At 39.1% G+C, this 20,117-nt stretch overlaps 3 protein-coding genes and 1 non-coding gene across 5 annotated transcripts; 2 read left to right on the top strand and 2 right to left on the bottom strand.

Moving 5' to 3' along the window:
* Positions 1–2,438: 2,438 nt before the first annotated feature.
* pdap1a (pdgfa associated protein 1a) lies at positions 2,439–7,679 on the bottom strand. The gene is made up of 6 exons (XM_004557563.4): positions 7,500–7,679; positions 5,724–5,806; positions 5,517–5,591; positions 4,884–5,008; positions 4,645–4,796; positions 2,439–4,012 (listed from the first exon to the last, which is right to left on the bottom strand). Exons 1-6 carry the CDS (start codon positions 7,510–7,512, stop codon positions 3,978–3,980), a joined length of 483 nt encoding a protein of 160 aa, XP_004557620.1. The 5' UTR covers positions 7,513–7,679; the 3' UTR covers positions 2,439–3,977.
* A 987-nt stretch (positions 7,680–8,666) lies between these two features.
* Positions 8,667–10,138, bottom strand: cby1 (chibby 1, beta catenin antagonist). The gene is made up of 5 exons (XM_024799529.2): positions 9,983–10,138; positions 9,658–9,756; positions 9,411–9,516; positions 9,175–9,287; positions 8,667–8,797 (listed from the first exon to the last, which is right to left on the bottom strand). Exons 1-5 carry the CDS (start codon positions 9,986–9,988, stop codon positions 8,717–8,719), a joined length of 405 nt encoding a protein of 134 aa, XP_024655297.1. The 5' UTR covers positions 9,989–10,138; the 3' UTR covers positions 8,667–8,716.
* A 112-nt stretch (positions 10,139–10,250) lies between these two features.
* Positions 10,251–19,929, top strand: plbd1b (phospholipase B domain containing 1b). Of its 2 annotated transcripts, XM_004557560.4 has the most exons (12): positions 10,251–10,331; positions 10,716–10,858; positions 11,372–11,594; positions 11,841–11,924; positions 12,594–12,735; positions 12,823–12,969; positions 13,301–13,445; positions 16,331–16,531; positions 17,279–17,419; positions 17,503–17,688; positions 17,839–17,945; positions 18,994–19,929. In XM_004557560.4, exons 2-12 carry the CDS (start codon positions 10,753–10,755, stop codon positions 19,168–19,170), a joined length of 1,659 nt encoding a protein of 552 aa, XP_004557617.2. In that variant the 5' UTR covers positions 10,251–10,331; positions 10,716–10,752; the 3' UTR covers positions 19,171–19,929. The 2 variants fall into 2 exon arrangements, with proteins under 2 accessions (XP_004557617.2, XP_004557618.2); XM_004557561.4 differs by lacking the exon at positions 10,251–10,331 and having other exon boundaries at positions 10,341–10,858; positions 11,492–11,594.
* On the top strand, positions 10,524–10,596 carry trnar-ccu (transfer RNA arginine (anticodon CCU)). The gene has a single exon. It is a non-coding gene; the product is annotated as a tRNA-Arg (tRNA).
* Positions 19,930–20,117: the final 188 nt, after the last annotated feature.

The raw sequence follows: 20,117 nt of genomic DNA on the forward strand, positions 1-20,117 counted from the left end.
GAGGGAAGAGAGATTTTTTTTTTTGTTGTTGCATTGTCACACTATGATTTGACAGTCTAAAATGACGCATGATGTGACAGAGAAGAATGAGTGGGACTGTGTAGGTATCATTTGACTTTTAACTACATGAAAGGTTGATCCGCCTTTGCAGACGGATATCTCATGAGGAATAATTTGCGCAGCGCTGCGTTTGTTTGTTGCATCTTGTAATTAGAATGATGCTCGCCCACTTAAAATATCCTTCAGGCACGGCTGTGGTTAATGTGTAGTTCTGTAAACTAAGGTAAAAAGGATGTGAAATGGCCGAAAGAGGAAACTGAGCTGCTGTTTGTAACATTTTTTTCCTGTCAGCTTAAAAGTTATTTCCATTTTAACGAGTCCACTCTATTCCTCTTTAAAAATCTGGGCATTTTAATTTTTGCTTCAGGTAGTCTGCTTCCTTTTCGGTTAACATTTTTAGATCTTTTGGATTTTTTTTGGTTGTTGTTTTGTAAACACAGCACTGACTTTCTGCAGTCTCTTTAAGTTTAGCGTCAAATAAGCGTAACTCGCCTTTAATCGTGTCTGAAGTTACTTTACTCGTTCTTTTAGCTCCGTTTCTGGATTCGAGAACCATTCTTATAATTTGGGATTTATTGTTCTTAAATTTATGGTGATTGCAAATCATGTCTCCATTCATGGCACACAGATGTTTTTATTCTTCTTGTTTCACTTTGACTTTAGATTTAGGCAAGCAGTCACAGAGGGCTCTCCCCTTCCTGTTTGGGCTCAGACACTCTTAGTACGAAATCTGTTACCAAAAACAAAAACTACAGTAAGGACACGTTAATCCCATGAATTAACTAGAAATGAATAATGATGCCTTAAAAAAAATGAAACATTACTGTACTTGTTAAAGTTTTACATTAAAGTTTGTAGAGTGTTTGTAGATCAACATTGCGATTTTAACAAAATGCCCTTCATAACTCAACTAGGAGGCACATGAAATCAGCTTATCACAGCCATTATGTTTTTCTGATGTTATTTTGTGATATTATTCTGTTACTTGTGTAGTGTTTTGCAAACAGTAGATAAATGATCTTTATTTTCACTGCTCATTCGCTGAGGGTTAAAAACTGCACGTGTAGGATTTGCAGTGAAATGCAATACGCTTAAAAATATTGCTGTATTTGCTCCAAAATACCTTCCAGGAGGGAGCTATGACAGTTCTCCCTTTGGATCACGGTGAAATGGCACCTGAGCTTCATTTCCAGATTTTATTCTTCTTTTTTCTTTCAGCATTGACACTAAATCGATCAGAGGGTGCAAGTGAGATTGAACCAGCCCTCAACTGCCACATGCTACAGCCTGGTGGCAGCATTGTCAAAATGCACATGACAAACTGAGTCTTTATTTTTAGCAGTTTCCTGACCATTTCTTTTGGCTTCGAGTCAAATTACATTTCTGCAACACTGTGGGTTTCATACAACACTGTGCAAACATTTTGAGCAACCCCTCACCCCACCCCAGACTTTTTTGGTTTTTTGGTCATGCTTTAAGGCAACCTTGAGTAACTCAGCTCAAAGAATAAACTAGTGTTGTGTCTGCATATGAAGTATTTAAGTTGTATCTTTAGGTATTTTGTTACTAACAACCTATCAAGAAAAAAAATTAAAGAAACATTTTTTTCCAATTCTTTAGCTGAAGCCATGAAAAATACCAAAGATAACACAGTTTAACAGGTATAATACAGTAAAATATAACTCAGAAGTATAGTCAGTGTCCTGAACCATCTGAAAAACATGGATGCTCTGTTGTGGTTCGGGGTTGCATTTAAGCTGATTTTGAGGATCCTGTCAAAATTGATGGAATTCTTGATGCAAAAAAAGCACCATTTGATGTAATACCATACAGAAAGTGTCTGATTGGTAACAGCTTCATTTTTCAGTATGACAATGATCCCAAACACAGACAATGGAGCACTTTAAGTCATGGATTGGTCACCCCAGAGTCCAGACCTCAACATTATTGATGTAGTGTGGGATCATCTTGACAAACAGCAGAACAAAGACCTTTGAATGTCCTTCAAGAAACCTGGAGAACTATTCCTGAAGACTACTTAAAGAAATGACAAGAAAGGTGCCTGAGAGTTCAGGATGTGTTGAAGAATAAAGGCACTCATCCCAAATACTGATTTTCAAGCTCATTAGAATCGCATAAACTGTTTTTGCCTCATTTACTGCATTTATTTTTGCATATTATATTTAATCACTGCACCCATTTACCTATTATCATATATACGTTTTGAATTAGGAGTGGCTTGAGACGTTTGTACAGAACTGGACATAGTTTGGCATCTGGCACAAGTGCGCCATTACTTTCAGGCCCATCCAAATTAATCCGTTTATCAGAACAACATGTTTTACCGTGTTAGGTGAGCAGATGAAACAGTCCAATGCTTGCAGTTTAAATTAGATGCAGCAACGCAGCTGATCAGTTTATTGTTTCAAATCACTTCAAATACATGAGGGAAAACACCTCTTACACCTCATGGTTTCAACATTTTGTCCAGTGAACATCGTGGAAAACACCATAATTTTGTTCAAGATAATTTCCAACTCACCACATAATGACCAATTTATTATGTTCACCTGTTCAGTCTAGACAATTCAGCTGCCCTGCAGAAAATCCTCTTTGTGAAGTTAATAACATTCGGGGGTTTTTTGCTCCGTGAGAGGAGCCGGGCCATCATCTGGAAGCTGTTTTTAGAGGTGCTTATGTATATAAGTGCATTACTGCTGAGTGGTAATGTACCTAAGAAAGTATGTGTATGTTAACTGTAGCACTTTACTTACAGAAAAAACAGTGAGCTGGTGTCATGTAAACTTTAACAAGGCGACAAAAGACACTCTGCTACAGAAATACAGAAGCTGTCACTAGAAACAGCGTAAGGCCAAAAATACTGAGGATGTTTCAGATTAAACTTTTAAATACAGATACATCACCTCCCTCCCAAAAAAAAAAAATTAAAAAAAAAAAAAAAAAAAAAAATTAAAAAATTCTTTTAAAGGAATTTCATGGGCTGTTCCTGGTGGTCTAAGGCCAAGAAACATGAACAGTAAGTTGACTGAAGGTAAGAAAGTACTGAAAACAATCACGGGACATAAGACAAACCAAATAACAATATGTCTCGCTGTGGTGGAGACAACAGCCAATTATTTCCACTCTGTAAATTTCCAATTAAAAATCTGTTTTCATATCAATGGCAAACGGAAAAAAAGAAAAAAAAAAGAAAAAAAAAAAAAAAGAAGGGGACAGCAGTTTCTGGAAATTTTGACTTTACTCTAATGGAGTGAGAAGAATGAGGAAACGTTTATGCAAAATATCAACTCAACTGATTTCTGATAACTGAGCTGCAGCATACCATTTTAAACCTAGAACAAAGTAGTAAAATCCAGAGTGTACTTCCTATATCAGTTCATGTGTTTAATAATGTTCTTTCCTTCTCCTGTCGCTGATTTGAGTTCTTACAAAACAGTTAAAACTGGAGAAAAAGTAAAGCACCAAAGAAATCCTCATGCAATTTTACATGACAGTAAACTTCTATTAGGTAATCTTGCTTTAAAAAAAAAAAAATGCACAAATCAAAAGGAATGCAAATAACTTCAGCAGCTTTTGAATTAAAAACCTGGTAGGTGTGGAGCAATGAAGAGGCTGTGAAGCACTTGGAAAACCTGCGATTGTCTCCTCTGGAACCTTGAAGGAGTTTTAAAGAAACCTGGAGGCATTCCAAATGTTCCATTTCTCTTCATCTTGTTTTGTTCCACCTGTTTTCTCTTGCCGTGGAAGCCCCACGAACTTTGATTTAAAATGAGGTACAGGAGTTTAAGAGCAGTCCTGATCTGACACTACCCATAATAGTCCCCTCCCCGTTCTCCTCTGCTTCTCCCTCCATCCCTCTGAGAGTGAAGTACATGGCGAAGCTTTCAGGTGGAGGACTAGCGCTTTGCTTTGGCTTCTTCCGCTTCTTTCTCTGATGAAAAATGACAAAAAAAAGAAAACAGTGCAAAGCTTTGAATTTCAAAGTGCTAAACATTTCCATAAAACCCATCCAAACAATCTGAGTCATAAAGTCTCCTGTTGGTTATTGTAATTATGAGAACGGCACACTAAAGCAGCAAGCCTTGCAAACATCTGACATCCTGGCGCTTTCTTAGAAGTTCCTGCCCTGCCTCATTTCAGAAAAATGCATTTGTATTCTCTGGCAGTACAACACTTTGTCTACACAGAAAGTTTTTTTCCCCCCCTGTACAAACAAATCTCATATCCTCTTACAGCCCCAAGCCAGAGAGGGTATGTTGAATTATGTTCTGGAGCTTTTGTGTTGCAACTCAACTCACTGAGGATGCAAAGTGCTCCATTACTCACAATATAAAAGCCACAGAAACAAGCATGATGCAGTCACTCTGCTCCAGACAGATAGATTGTTATCTACAAACTTTTAGAGATGTTACAGAGATGTAGTTTGAAATAAATCTTGGATAAATCTGTGGTTCTGTGCACTCATGCACATTTTCAGAAACGACATATTTTTTTAAAGCAGCTATTTAAATGAGCAGCAAGGTGTATACTTTCTCCACACTGCACAATTTTCACTATTCTCACCTTTCCTGAGTTCGTCTCGCTTCTTGGCAGCCTCCTCCCTCTGTTTCTTGATGATAGCCAGTCTGGCGAGATCAGCCCTGGCCTGCTCAGTCTTACCCTCAAGATGAAGTTTCATGTAGCGCTCTTTTGATTTCTGCTTTTCTATCTCTTCCCTGAAAAAGATACATTAAGATAGTAATATTTAGTCCCCTTGAAAAGGTATGAAGCACAAACCAAAACATCTTTTGTTTGACACCCACCTCTCCCTGCGAGAAAGCTCTCTGGGAGCGCTGACGTCTACTTCAGCTACCTTTTTGCTCTTCTGAGCGACACGATTGGGATTCTCAATCTCAATAAGCCCCTCCACTCCACTCCTCTTTCTAACCTACATAAAGAAAGAAAAACCTTTGTAACACCAATCACTATGACAGGGCTTGCATCAAATTCTCTACACAAACTACCTTTAAGAACCGTGTACTGCTGTAGTTGTAATGAATCATTTGGGTGTAGTTGTTTTCCTATAAAGACATTTCTTCATCCATCATGTTATTTATGGTGTGGTGCCAAATGTATACAACATATCTGTGTGTGACTGTTGGTTTTAGATGTGTCCTCGAACCAACACAGCTGATTTAAATGGCTAAATTAGCTCCTCCACATGTGAAGTTCTCCAGAGACCTGGTAACGAACTAATCATGTGATTCAGGTGTGTTGACCCAAGGTGAGATCTAAACCCTGCAGGGACACCGGCCCTCGTGGACTGAGTTTGGCCACCCCGGTCTAAACGGTGCTTTTGACAGTAAGCATTCAGTGAAAAACAAAAAAGATGCATTTTCAGGTTCTCACACAAACACACACATATTCACCCATTGACAAATTAATAACACATTCACCTCAGACTCGTCGTCGCTGCTGCTTTCCTCCTCAGACTCTGAAGAGCCCTCTTTCTCTACACCACCATTTTCTTCCTGTTAAAATACACATACAGTCATACTTAATGTCTTTTAGGGTAATCAAATATTTGTTATTAAAAAAAAAAAACAAAAAAAAAAAAACACCACACACAAACAAAAAAAAAAACCCCAACAAGTTTCACTCACCATCTCTCGCTGGGCTCTCATCTGACGATCAATCTCTTCAGGGTTGCTGAACTGCTTCCCGCGGCCCTTGTGGCCCTTTTTCCCTGCAAGACAATTTTTAAGCTGTCAGCAGCAAAAAGACCATCTATTAGCAATAGGGCTGCACGATTAATCGTTAGAAAATCGCGATCTCGATTCATACTTATGTGCGATCTCATTTCCAAGTGACAACGATTTAATAAAATAAAAAAAAAAAATACGACGACGACGACTGTACTGCATTTTGATGCGGGACGTAATCTGCATGAAAACAAGCGCTCTCTCTTCCTGCTCAACAAATGACAAGGGCGGAGCCTTATACCACGTGATACAGAAGCTGTGCCGTGTGATGCTAAAATTAGCAGGGAAAAAACAACGGAGAGCACGTCAGGGATGACGAGAAAGCGACAGGAGAAAATCCGTCCCGGTCAACCACCCAAACATCAATAACGGGAACCTTATACAGCGCTTCCCTATACCCGTCGAACTTCCGCAGGCACAAAGACATTACGGAGGCTATTACTTATCACCTGACCAAAGATATGGCTCCCATCAACACTGTGCAAAACGAGGGATTTAGGAAAATGATCAACACCCTAGGCCTAGACAAACGCTACACAGTGCGTTTCTATTGTTGCACTACCTGCTCTATACACGCAGTGTCGAGCAAAGGTGGAGACGGAATTTCAAGCAGTACAACATTTTGCGGCAACAACAAAACGTGAGACATTTGTTGTTTTTATGTTTATTTATCGTTTTTATGTTCAGTTTCAATTGTTACGAAGTTGATGTGCAGTTAATAAGTGCAATAAATATTTATAGCCTATTGGAAAAGAAAATCGTGAGAGAATCGTGATCTCAATTCTAAGCCCAAAAAAAAAAAAAAAAATCGTGATTCTCATTTTATGCAAAATCGTGCAGCCCTAATTAGCAACATAAAACATTAAACAAGTCGTTTGAATAAGCGACAAAAGCGTGCTCCCACTGAAAATGCTGCATCCAGAGGAACAGAATTACCATTCTGAGAATACAATCAGCTATTTGGGGCTGGGTGATAACTTATAAGCAACCTGCAAAGTTAATCACTGGGTAGACACAACTATGAAAAAAATACTGGTGCTCTCTCACCATGTAGCCCTATATTTGAGAACAAGTGCCCAGAGCCATCTTTGGCTGATGACACAATTCACAACGTGACTTCAGAAATCCACACAGCCTGCTGCGTGAAGAGAAGATACCGTGAGCGCCGATGAGTCACACTGACGTTTATAGAGGGCCAGCTCCCCTCACCGGAAAATCTAACAGCCGACGACTTAGAAGGACGTACCGACAAAGACAAAGAAAAAAAACCCGAATAGTTTGACCATATATTTATGATGTAAACTGGTACAAAGACAACCTCCAAATAGAAATTTCAATAACTGATTATGTATGTAAACTGACCCGGATGCTTTCTTCTCTGCGCACGGTATTAGCGGTTAAAAGCAAGCAACCAAAAAACAAAACAAAAAAAGACTACTGAGGTTTAAGTTAACACCAAGTCGTCATCTGAGCTCACGTGAGAACAAATAAATAATTGGATATCGGTACGTCTCTGGTGCCTTTAATAAACCGTTCTTACCGGCAAATTACATTATGCTAACTATGTAGCATGCTAAACATGCTAAGCATGTGTGAATTCAAAGGGCTAATGATCCGCTAGCTAAAATGTACTCGCAAAAACAGGCACATTATGTGAATTTTCGTTTTAATACTTACCACCACGAGGCATTGTTATAGGTGAGTTCTATAAAAGTCCACCACAACGTCAAAGAATAATACAACAGTTCACTCGAAACGCCGGTGATTTAAAGTGCTAGATGAAAAGACTAAAAAGTACTTCGTCTCTCCCGCTATTGGCAGACGCCTCTTTCGCTCGCGGAGACGTACGCATGCGCACTTGGGAGTATAAGCTGCACTGCGCATTTGATTGAAAGGTGCATTGACCAATTGGATAAAGAGACTTAAATCATTCATAAAAGTGGCATGTAACGCTTATCTGTTTAATAATATAATAATGCATAAATAAATAAAATCATAATCGTATATTTGATTATTTGAATTTTATACAGTGCTCAATAAACACCTATGACTGACTGAACAACATAACATAATTCACGCATAAATCAGGCTTTATTGGTCGGTTGGGAAGGAGATGCTGACATTCAAGATACAGATCCAGCCTCAGAGTTTGTGCAGGTTTATGCACTATTAAAACTAATAAAAGAATTAAATCTAACACCTCCGGTTTCCCTTTTCCTTTCACGGGTTTGAGCCTGTTTCAAAAGCATGTTTTTATTCTGTTTGTTAAAATAAAATAAAAAACAATGTACAAAAAATGAAGCTCTGTATGCTATGTATTAAAAATACTTATAAATAATTCTGACCACCCAAAAGTTGCTCAGTAAGTATATGGAAGGCATACTGTATATGAGGGTTTTGCTCTATTTGGAAGTGGAGCTGAATGAAAAGCTGTAATAGTGAATGAAGCCTTACTTTTCTTATTTTATTCTTTCTATTGTGTTACTGTATATTTTTAGAGCTGCTATGAATCCAACAATTCACAAATGTTATTTTCTAAAAACCGAAAGTCAAACAAAAAGAAATGCCTTTTGTCAATGGAGTTTACTTTTAATCCAAAGAGAAAATAGAAAAAAATTATATTAAAAAGCAGGTTTTACATCACATACAAATGTACAAAGTGTAGAAAATTGGCTGTGTATTGAACAAAGAAGGTTTTTAAGGTGAAATAATTCAACAAATTAAAAACAGAAAACATACAGTAAGCGGAAAATAAAGAGTAAAATGTAACACACAAGAATCCTCATTTTGAGGAAAATGAATGATATTATTACTTTTGTCCTGTTATCTATCGATACAAAAATATTTACTTGGAAGAAAACGCTTTATTCAATGGAGGCACTAGATCAGATCTGTCATTTTTTTCTTCGATGTTGAGTCTTGACTTCTTCCACTTCTTTCTCCATCAGGTGATACTCTACGGTAGTCTCTGTTAACTTGAAGGAAAAGATTAAAGATCACTATTTTACTCCTTCTGCGACAAACCGGGTTATCATCATCATTATCATCATCACCTTTATTTATAAAGCACTTTAAAAAAACCACAGCTGAAACAAAGTGCTCTACATAGGAACTATATAATAAAAGTTCATAAGATATAAATAAAAGCCAAATAAAAGAAAAAGTAAGCATTATATAATTGAATGAACTGGTAATTACATTTATAACTTAAATATAATATGCAGCCTGTAAAAAAAGAAGTATTATGCAGTTATAACAGCTTTACAGAGGAGGCAAAAAAAAACCTTTCCTACCTCAGAGCCTAATATTGCATCCATAATATTACTCACAATGTAATGACAATTGATCTTACCATATCCAGGAGAAGTTCAATCTTTAGTTTTAATACGTTATTCTCTTCCTCCAGCTGGATATTTTTTTTCTTAAGCCGCTGAACTTCCCTACTAGACACATTTCCACCAGATTCTGGTTTCACAAAGGAGAAAAAAAACGTTTATGCTGTGTTGGCCACAAGGAACCAGATAATAACACACACAGACACACATAGAGAGAGAGAACTAAAAGGTAATTATTCAGAAAACCCATTACCTGTAATCCACTGTCCCTCTTCAAATTTCAAGACCTGACCTCCAATGTTCATCACAGGAGGGCCATACTCAAGGCCCAGCTCTATTTCTCGAGTTGAACGATCCAACTAAAAAAAAGATAAAGAGGTATAAATAACGGTTAATGCTATCTCTCAGGGTGTTATGCAGATTAACCCCCCCCCCCCCCCGAACGTGCTGTACAACTAGTGTTTCCAGTGTGTGAATGATGCTAAAATTCATTAGCTCACCGTGTGGAGGCTGGACAAGGAGGCGGATTTACGTGGAGGAACCTTTTTAGGACTAAATGGGTTTCCAAACAGAGGCATCCTCAGAGATTTTTTAAGGTCCTAGATCAGAGACAGCACCCGAAAGAGAATTACTATTTTTAAGATAACGCTAGCTTCACCTAGCTTCTCACTGTGTTTACCGTCGTTAGCGGTGCACGACCAAATTAATGCTAGGTGGCTAGCTGCGTGAATTACTTATATCTCACAATTTAATGAAATTATCCCCTGCCTCTCAGAGTATTTAGGTAATGCTGTTTCAATTTAAATATACAGCTAACATATTTACCTCCATACAGGGTATTTATTTAAGTTCGCCTGAATCCGTTTCTCGCAGAACATGCTTGCCACTGCGCAAGTGCGAATTTTCCATTTGTCCAAAGTGGGCAATCCTGAAACATTCCACGACTTTCGCACAAACTATTCGGGAAAAAATGTCCACCATAATACCCTTAAAGAAACTAAAATTTAATCCATCGTCTTACATTTTTTTTTTTTTTGGGGGGGGGGGGGGGGGTATCGTGTTCACATTTTAATACCTACTAGTTAGAATTTCATAAGATCTTCCTGTTTCTGAATGATAATGGAACAACCCGTGTAACGGAACGTCACCATGGTGATCTTTTACCGTCTTTGGGGTACGACGCTTTAATATTTTATTCGGATGAGCTCATATAATTAAAAAAAATAACTCCATACATTAAATTGACTATTATGAACAGCACAATGCAGATAATGATAATGTACAAAAAGTAAAGATAATACGAACACTATTTCAGTAGGTTACGGCTGTACTTAAAATACACTGGCCCCGCCTTACTTTGTACACGGCCCCAGTGGCCTAATGGATAAGGCACTGGCCTCCTAAGCCAGGGATTGTGGGTTCGAGTCCCATCTGGGGTGTTCTACTTTTCGCTATCGTAACAAGCACCTTAGACACAGTTTAAGTGCTTCGTTGTCTGTAGAAGAAAATCTTCACATATAAATCCTAATACGTTTGAAGAATATGTGTGTCTAACTAGGCGAGAGGCAGGCAGAACACAGACCTCCACGGCTAACATGGAAAAACGCAGAATGGCACTCTGCGTACTGCTGAGCACTTTAGCTGTATCCACAAAATCCACGGATGTATTCAGAAGAGTGAACGTCAAGCTCCAAACTTACCGTGAGTAACCTTACTGTGGCGTGTCTGTACACGGCGGGAACCAATTTTATATCCCTATAACTCTAGCTGAACGCTAAACACAAAATAAATATATTTACCGCTATAAAAGAAGGCGTATGGTTATATCTTACATAGCTTTTCTTTAATGGACAGTTACTTTGTTCTATCCCGGCTAAATTTAACAGTTTTAAAATGTAACACTATTTGAACATGTAACTCGAAATACCATAGCCATTTAAATGCATTTAAACACGTTTTCTTTTTTAAAATGTTTTTGTAACACTTATGTTAACAAATGTAAGTTGAAAAAAATGCTTGTATATTCAAGCAAGGACACGAACACAACATTGTGTTAGTGTTCTTATAATATTAATATGCAATTAATATTAATTTGACAGAAAATAGCAACACATGAGAAAGCTGTTGTAATTATTCTATCGGTGTCATGACATTATCTTACATAATGTGTGTTATCTAACCTCAAGCATGTAACCCATCCTTCTACAATGGTAGAGCTCCAAGAGGCCACTGTGCACTGGGATGCTGCCCAGAAAAGTGTGATCCTGAAGGAGGGGTTGATGGAGACGGAGGGGGAAGCCTATGGGTACTTCAATGACACTCTGCTCCTCTCAGGATGGGGCATCCTGGAGATCAATGCAGGCTATGGAGGAATCACTCAGGAAGATGAGACCACTTTCTTCTTGGCTGGCTACCTGGAAGGTTACCTCACTGCTGGGTGAGCAGCACAGGCTAAGTGCAAGCATGAAAATACACTAAGCACCATAAATGCAATTTTCAAGTGAGCCAATCATGTGGCAGCAATGCAGTCCGACACCTAATGCAGATACAGGTCAACTTCAGTTAATATATCGTTACACTTTGATTACATTTCTTATTAGGTGTAGCTGCTAGCTCTGGTTGTAACATGTGGACTGCTTTTATGTGGGCTAATCCCTCACTGCTTATTCTCCTTCCATTGCAGACAGATGTTCAGTCATTACTCCAACATGTACCCTCAGCTGATCAAGGATGAAAAGGTTCTGGAGCCCTTGAAAAACTTTTTGAGGTACAGTGTTAAATTATATCAAATCAAAGCCATGGATTAAGCTAAGAGTAATCCCATGTCTAATGCTAGATTTATAAGCGTTTCTCTTTGTTTTCCATTGCCTTCAAGATGCTTTTTCAGAGGCTTGATTAACCAGTATTGTGCACAGAGTGTATATAAAAGATGGGTGTAGCCCTTCTCTGCTTTTAATAGCCTGCAGGAGGTGACTCTCCTGTTGGCACAAAGACTGTGTAGAAGTCTAGGGAAATTATCTTAATGCTCACTTAATCTGTGACCTCAGGAAACACTAAGTTTATGGGCTCAGTCTTAAGTCTTACTTGATAAATTCTGGTGATGTGGTTGTTGTTATGAAAGTCAAATACTTTCTCATTCACAGCTGTGTAAATATAAAGCATGCAGTGGTATGCGTCAGTTCTCTGTCATATTCACACCTTACCCGCCACACCTGGGTTCAAGACAGCAAAGCTTAGCTGAAAACTTTACAAGACTCTTTTAGGCAGCGGACGTCTACATCCATCTTTTATATACATTCTATGATAGTGCCTCATAACTGTCAACTGTCTATACAGAATTTACAAATTATATTTATGCACCTATTGATTGTTAGAGTGATGTAAAACTGCACCATCAAGAGATAAACGTTGATTCTAAAATTTGAATAAACCCCAGCAAACAAGACCAGTGGGCCAGAGAGCAGGTGAAGCTCAGGAGAAACAGTGACCCCTTGTGGAGGCATATGGGACTGATCCTGGCTCAGCTGGATGGACTCCACGCAGGAGCTGCACTGTGGGCCAAAAGCAAACACAGGGAGGTGTGTATGTGTGTGTTTGTGGTTGTGAGAGAGTTGTCACAGTCATTTCATGGATCTCTTGCCACTTGCTCTTTCCCTCCTGCGCAGCCTCTATCAGCGTTCACGGTCCAGTTTCTAAATGGTGTCGGTGACCTCTTGGATCTTGTCCCAGCTTTGACACCTCGCTCCAACTCCTCCGCAGGGTCCGGCGCTTTCAGGATGCCTGGAATGGGCCACTGCACAGCTCTCATAAAGGTTAGGCCAAGCTCATTTGGCTCATGTGAGGGAGCCCTTGGGAAAACCTCAACACAAACCTAACTGCTTTTATTGGCCTCTGTGAGCAGGATTTTCTTCTTTTAGATGAGTGTAAAAGGCCATTGCAAGGGGCTTATTTCCTCTTTCACGTACAACAATCTATGGAACAAAGTTCAAATGGATGTGTGCTACTGGATTTTTTAAGACCCCTTTAATGTATCTTAATAAAGTTGCATCCACGTTAAACTCTTTCTTTTATGATTCACTGATTGTGTCTTGTTTCTTTTAAAAATATAGATGTTTCTCTCTCTCTCTCTTCTCTGTATCTCAGGTTCTTCCAGGCTTTGAGAACCTGCTAGTTGGCCACTCTAGCTGGTATACTTATGCAGCCACCATGCGTATCTATAAACACTGGGACTTCAAGGTGTCTGACACACACGTAGCCACTGGAAAGATGTCGTTCAGCAGCTACCCTGGTACACACACTCCTACTATATCACATACAGTATAAGAGCCGCACAACCGCACACTTATATGCATAAATATACTCAAATAATCAATGTGTCTCGAGAAAAAAAGATCAATTTGCAGAAGAAGAGGGTTTTTCAAAGAACAGACCTCACTTCTTTCTTGCAAAAGCTCCGAGGGGAGGTGAACTTCTTATCCTTAATCCACAAGGGAAAATATGAACACTGACATCTAGGAATTAACCCAAATCCCCAATGAACATTTCCTACTCGACACAATTCTCCTGCAAAGCATGCAGCTTAGGCAGTAATGAGAAAACACTGAATCCCGCGTGTGTTTATGCACATGCTCGAACGGAGCTATACTCCCCTCGCTGTAGAGTTAGAGGAGACTGAGAAATTTTGTGGCCAAAGATTTGTCAAGTGGACCAGGCCATAAAAAAATCCTCTGGTGGACTACAGTCCTATCAGGACACAAGTGGTTTTAAAGCACTATATTTAGAGAGCAGCAGGCCGAGGATATCACCTCACTATATTGAAACAAAGAGATGAAATACAATGGGGTCAGCAGAGGTGATGTGTGCCCTCTGCGGCCTTCCTAAGCTGCTTCCCCTCTAACAGTACTGAGGATTTATCATGCACTGCAGGTCGGCACCATGAGAACAAGAAGAGGTGCTGGGCAGTCTCAGTGGTGGAAATATTCAAAGACATCTGGCTTCTATTGTTAATAATATTAATATTGTACTTCTAGTGCAGGAGTTGGATGTGTTTTTTCAGAGGAGCTTATTATTTTTCCTTTTCATGTATAGAATACAAAGTAGTATAGAGTAATTCTACCTGGTGTAACTCTACATAAAAGTAGTATGGCAAGATGAAACTTGAAATAATTATAATACACGCATTCGGAAAAGGAATGCTGATAACACATCTGGTACTTGCGATTCATGAGCGTGATAGTCATATCTTTAACAAAAGTTATGAAGTCACATGAAAATAAAGTTTTCACAGCATGAAAAGCACCTTTAACAGCAATAACTTGAAATAATTGTTTTCTTTATGACTTTAAAAGACTCTCACGTCGCTGGGAAGGAACTTCAATCTACTGTTCTTTACAAGGTTCTTCAGTGTATTGAGGTTTGGGGGTGTTCTCCTGAGGTACATCCACAGCTTTCAGTCAGGATGAGGTCTGAACTTTGACTGGGTCTATGAACTTTCATTCTTTTCTTTTTTTAGCCATTCTGTTGTAGATTTGTTGTTGTGCATGGGATTGTTGACATGTTGCATGAACCCATTTGAGCCAAACTTTAGCTATCGGACAGATGTCGTCACGTTTGACTCTAGAACACTTTGGCACACAGAGGAGTTCTTGCTTGACTCGGTGACCATAAAGGTCTCAGGTCATCACCCCTCCACCGCAGTGTTGACAGTTGGTATGAGGTGTTTGTGCTGATATGCTGTGTTTGGTTTTCAGCAAATGTAGCGCTGCACACTACGGTCTTGTGGTCTTCTTGGTCCAGAGGTTTTGTGACTTATTTAGCTACAATTTTGCAGATTGAGGCATGCTCCAGTGTTCTTTTTGGAGAGAAGAGGCTCTTTCTTGGAAATCCTTCCAAAAAAAAGACTGCTTGTTCAGTCTTTTGCTAATTGCACTGTGCTTAATGTCAATATTTAACATGGTAACTGAGGCCTGTAGAGTTTGTGATGTATCACTTGGATGTTTTGCAGTTTCTTTGCACATTTGCTGTGACATCCACTACTGGGAGAAATTGTGGCATTATAGGAGCACACACAAACTCTATAAAATAATCCTTTTATTGAAGTGCTCACATTTGTTGGTGATGAGCACAGCACTAACACGTGACCACAATGGGAAACATGTTAGCATACAGTTACGTATCAAGTGGATAGAGAGTAATATTAGAATGCACATGGTGCATTAAATATAAATACTTTAATACACCACCAGTTCATCAGAGCTAAATGCTGAGGGAAATACAAAATGTAGTACTTTATGGGCTGACTGATGACCCATTTTCAGCAGCTGGTCACAAACACTGTATGGCTGTTGTTGAGTCCAGATATTATACTGTATACTGGGTTTTCAGATTTTATATGCTAAAAACAGCTTCCTGAGTGAATCAAAATAATAAAGTTGTAGACCAGAAAACTGAAAACATCTGAGCTAAAAGATGCTAAAGACTTGCTAAAAGAAACTGGGACATCATTTTTATTGCTGTGTGCAAATCATTTCAGGAAGCATGCAGTCATTTGAGACAAGGCAAGATTACTTTATTGTCATGATAGGAGAAAATCACCTTGGATTAAGCCACACTTTAATAAACAGACCTCAGAATAAATTAACAGATAAATGATTTTTAAAATGCATTTACAGCAAAACCTCTCTGCTTATCTGTCTGTCCCACATGAGCTGTTCATTTATCAGCTTAACTGGCAAATTAATATTTATTATTGCACAACAGGAGCCTGCATCTCCTTCCAGAGTCCATTAGCACATAATCAGAGGTCCACACATGTGAAGAAGCAACTAAAAGCTCTGTTCCCTTTTTATATGTGCTATATAAATGAAAGTAACAAGACAAGTAATCATAAAAAGCAGGATTGTTTCACTTGACTTTATATATTTTAATAACAAATTAATATTACTGTAGTACCTTAAAAAACCTTAAAATGCCTTTAAAAAATCAGAAATCACTGGTTGAGTTAAAGATACTTATTCCATTTGCTAATAAATACAAGTTAAGCATGTTGTGAGTTGCAGATGATCTAATCACGACACCGTTGGTTTGCTCCAACTTTATCAAATGACCCCCAACCCTCCCCCACTCCTTTGTTGACTGTCAAAAAGAAACCTGCTGCGTGTTCTCCTCCTCCAGGCTTCCTGATGTCTCTGGATGACTTCTACCTCCTTGGGAGCGGCCTGCTGATGACTCAGACCTCCATCGGCGTCTTCAATGCCTCTCTGTTCTCTCAGCTCAGCCCTCACAGCCTGCTGGCCTGGCAGAGGGTCCGACTGGCTAACGGTCTGGCGCACAGCGGAGAGGAGTGGGCGCAGGTTTTCTCCAGATACAACTCAGGTGAGATTTCAGTGATGTCAATTAAGGCAAGTTGAGTTTTGAGGCTTTATTCAAAACCAAAGTAAGCCAAAGTAAGTAAGTAAGTAATATGGAGCCACTAATTCACACTAATGCATGCTGTTATTGCCCTGCCTTCTGGCTTTTAGACGTAATGCTGGCAATGCAAAAATTCACAGGACACATGTCCATAGAGATTTAGCAGTCTCTCAAACACATCGTTCTTCTCAATTACACAATGCTTGTGTGTGTTAATTGGGAAGGATGCTTTGATCTTTCACATCACGTTGCTATGGAGGGCAGAGGAGAAAACAGGACAGGGTGTTCTTGAGACTGACAGCTCTTTAACAAACAGCAGAATTGGCGCTCAGATTCATCATCCTGCCAAGCTATTGCAGTGACCTGCAGACCGTGATGTCATTTCATTCAGATCGGGTTATGTTTTCGGTTTTTATGGCATGTGCAAATATGTATCTAAGAAGCCAAAAGTTTATGTGCTTCCCTCTCTAGATCCAAATCCCTCAGGTGCATGCGAGACTGTACATGTAAGCTTTCATTTTACAGTAGGATAGCTAACATGCAGCAACATGAGCTAGACCGATTACATTACTTCAGTATTGGTCTTTTAGTGAGTAAAGGTAAATAAAGTTGTACCACATCTCACAAAATCCCTCCAATATTTGTTGACACACAAAATCCAAGTGTCCATGGGACAGGAAGGAGTGGATCTGTATTTCCTTTGTATTTCAGGCACATATAACAGCCAGTACATGGTGGTGGACCTGAGCAGGATTTCTCTGAGTAAAAGCATCAGGGATGGAGCTCTGACTGTTGTAGAGCAGATTCCCGGCAAAGTCAAGCACTCCGATCAGACTCGGGCGTTACGCAGAGGTAAGAAACCACCTGTATCTGTGTGATTACTGCTGTTGTTGATTTCTGAGTGACCTCCCCCTCCAGTGTGCTCCATTTAACAGGTTATTGGCCGTCATACAATATACCATTTCATGCTGAAATCTACTACCTGAGTGGGTACAGTGTGATGTGGAAAAGATACGGGGAAGACTTTTCCTATGATCTCTGTCCCCGAGCTAAAATCCTCCGCAGGGACCAGGCCAAGGTGTCCGACCTCAGCTCCCTCAAACGCATGATGAGATACAACAGTAGGTGAAACAACAGAGTTATTGTTCCTCGCGCTGTATGTCCGCTCTGGAGCTCAAAGCACGTCACAGAAAACACAAATAGCCCAGGATATTTTTGTTCCCGTCAAAGTGAAAGCAGCATGACTAAACGTCAGACTGCTTCTGTTTCAGACTACAAGAAAGATCCCTACTCAAAGGGCCATCCCTGCAAAACCATCTGCTGCCGCAACGACCTGAGACCAAGGAGGCCACGGCCAGGGGGCTGCTACGACACTAAGGTCAGAGGACACCAGCACATTAGGCCAGAATCAGCTCTGTTACAGTGTGAGGATAAAAACAAAATACAAAGTACAGCATGTGTTTTGCTTGTGTTTTTGTCTGCCGATATAACCTTTGGTTAAAGAGTCACCGCTGTCACATGCCCTTTAAATTCCCTGTTTTTTTTAAAGCTGCAGTTTTTCTCTTTACTCCTTTTGTTATTTGTTTAACTATTTCTAGGTGTGTGTTGTTTTTAATAGAGCAAGATGTTGATTCTCTACGTTAGAGTAAAACAGGGAGTATATCAGGGTGTGTTTCAGGGCGTGTCTAACCTGTGATTGACAAGTTGATACCACAGAATTGAGCATTGCGCTCAAATTCTCAGTTTGATCTGCCCATCAGCTGTTCTGTATTTGTTTGTAATAAAAAACTGCAGAGTGAGCTCATCCAGTAAGAATCTTTTTTTTTTTTTAAACCTATAATTTTTTACTTGCTAAAGCTAGCATTCATTTTTATATCACAGTGAATTACAAACCTTGCACCTTGTTAATCAGTCTGGGACAAATATGCTCACAAACAACCGAGATGCCTTGCACAAATCAGTGAGTATATCTTTTTGTTAGACTGCTGTCTGTGATCCACAGTGCTAATATGGCGACAATAAAACCGATATGTAAATCTAGTGTCCAAATATAGATGCCCCAAACAAGATATACCACCAGGTGATATTAGTCATATCACCTGGTGGTATTAGAATAAAGGCCAGGTTATCACCTCTAGCATTTGTGAATGTGTGTGCAAACACTGTTGCTAATCTGTCTGTTAGATATTTCCTAGATTAAGTGAAAAAATATATTTGCTGCTGGCAAAATATGAAAACACTCTCCAAAGTTAATAAGATTCATTCACATTAATTATGTGTAGATTTCTGTTCAGTTCAGTTTAAGTTAAATTGTGCAGTGGTTGAAGCCAGTATTTCAAATGAAGCAACAAGATTTGATTAGAAGCATTAAATTACCTTTCTTTCACATGTTCCTGTTCCCTCCTCATTTCTGTGTCACGGTATAGGTGACGGACTACCAGATGGCGCTCCAGCTGGTCGCCGAGGCAATAAATGGCCCCACGACCCAGGGGGGTCTGCGCCCATTTTCATGGCAGTCCTTTAACTTCACGATTCATCAGGGACTCCCCCACACGTACAACTTTCCCTTTATCACCATGAGGCCCATGCTGGACAAGCCATAAGAGCACAGAGCTGGAAGATGCCATGCGTCCATGTGTAGCTGTGTTCAAATTCACAAAGCCTGCGCCACAACACTGAAAATCCTGTTGGTGCAGCTAAACAGAGAGTAAAAAACTTGATTATTTTGCCAACATTGGTGTTTTTTTAAATTAATAATTTAATAATCCATTTTAAAAACAGACAACAAATGATCAAAGTGAAGTATACTGAAATAGATGCCACTAGATGCAGTGAGGTGTTTGTGATGTAGTGTTGTGTTGGTCTTATTTCACAGCATCTATCTATTAGTGACAGAGTACTCTGAACTGGCATAAGGATTGTCGGCTTGTTTGCGCTATTTTAACACTCTGTGTAAAGTTTCCACAAACGTTTGGATTTAAACCATCAGGAAAATCCTGTTCGTTTTATATTTATTATAATTACAGTATTTTTGTTTTTGAGTTCAATTCTATGCAGTATCTACTCAGGTTTGCACATTGTGGAAGAAAATTATCTAAGTTTGCATTAATATTAACTATACTAAATTAAATTATAACCTGTGGTGCATTTTGTCTATATAAACAGAAATAAAATTCGCAAAAACTACAACAACTGTTTTTGTGCAAAATATGAAAGGAAAAGATGTTATTTTCAAAATAAAATATTCACAAAAGGTTCACGTTTCTGATCTGGTTGACAAAAAAGAGAAGTTATGATAATTGCATTTGACTGCCATGTATAGTACCTATGGGAAAATGAATAAACTCAAGTAACAATTTTAAGTAACATTTGACTGCATAACAAATAGGATTTCTCAACTACTCTTACCTACTTGTCAGTTCCTAATGTGTTTTTACCACCAGACTAAGGGAAGGTTAAATTCATCACTCATTAGTGTAAGATGACAAAAGCGAAGTATAAACCTAGACAGCGTAGACAGTTTTTTTTTGTTTTGTTTTTTGCCTCGATA

This window comes from Maylandia zebra, linkage group LG8 (genome assembly GCF_041146795.1).
Source record: "Maylandia zebra isolate NMK-2024a linkage group LG8, Mzebra_GT3a, whole genome shotgun sequence".
In the NCBI taxonomy this organism is placed as follows: domain Eukaryota; kingdom Metazoa; phylum Chordata; class Actinopteri; order Cichliformes; family Cichlidae; genus Maylandia; species Maylandia zebra.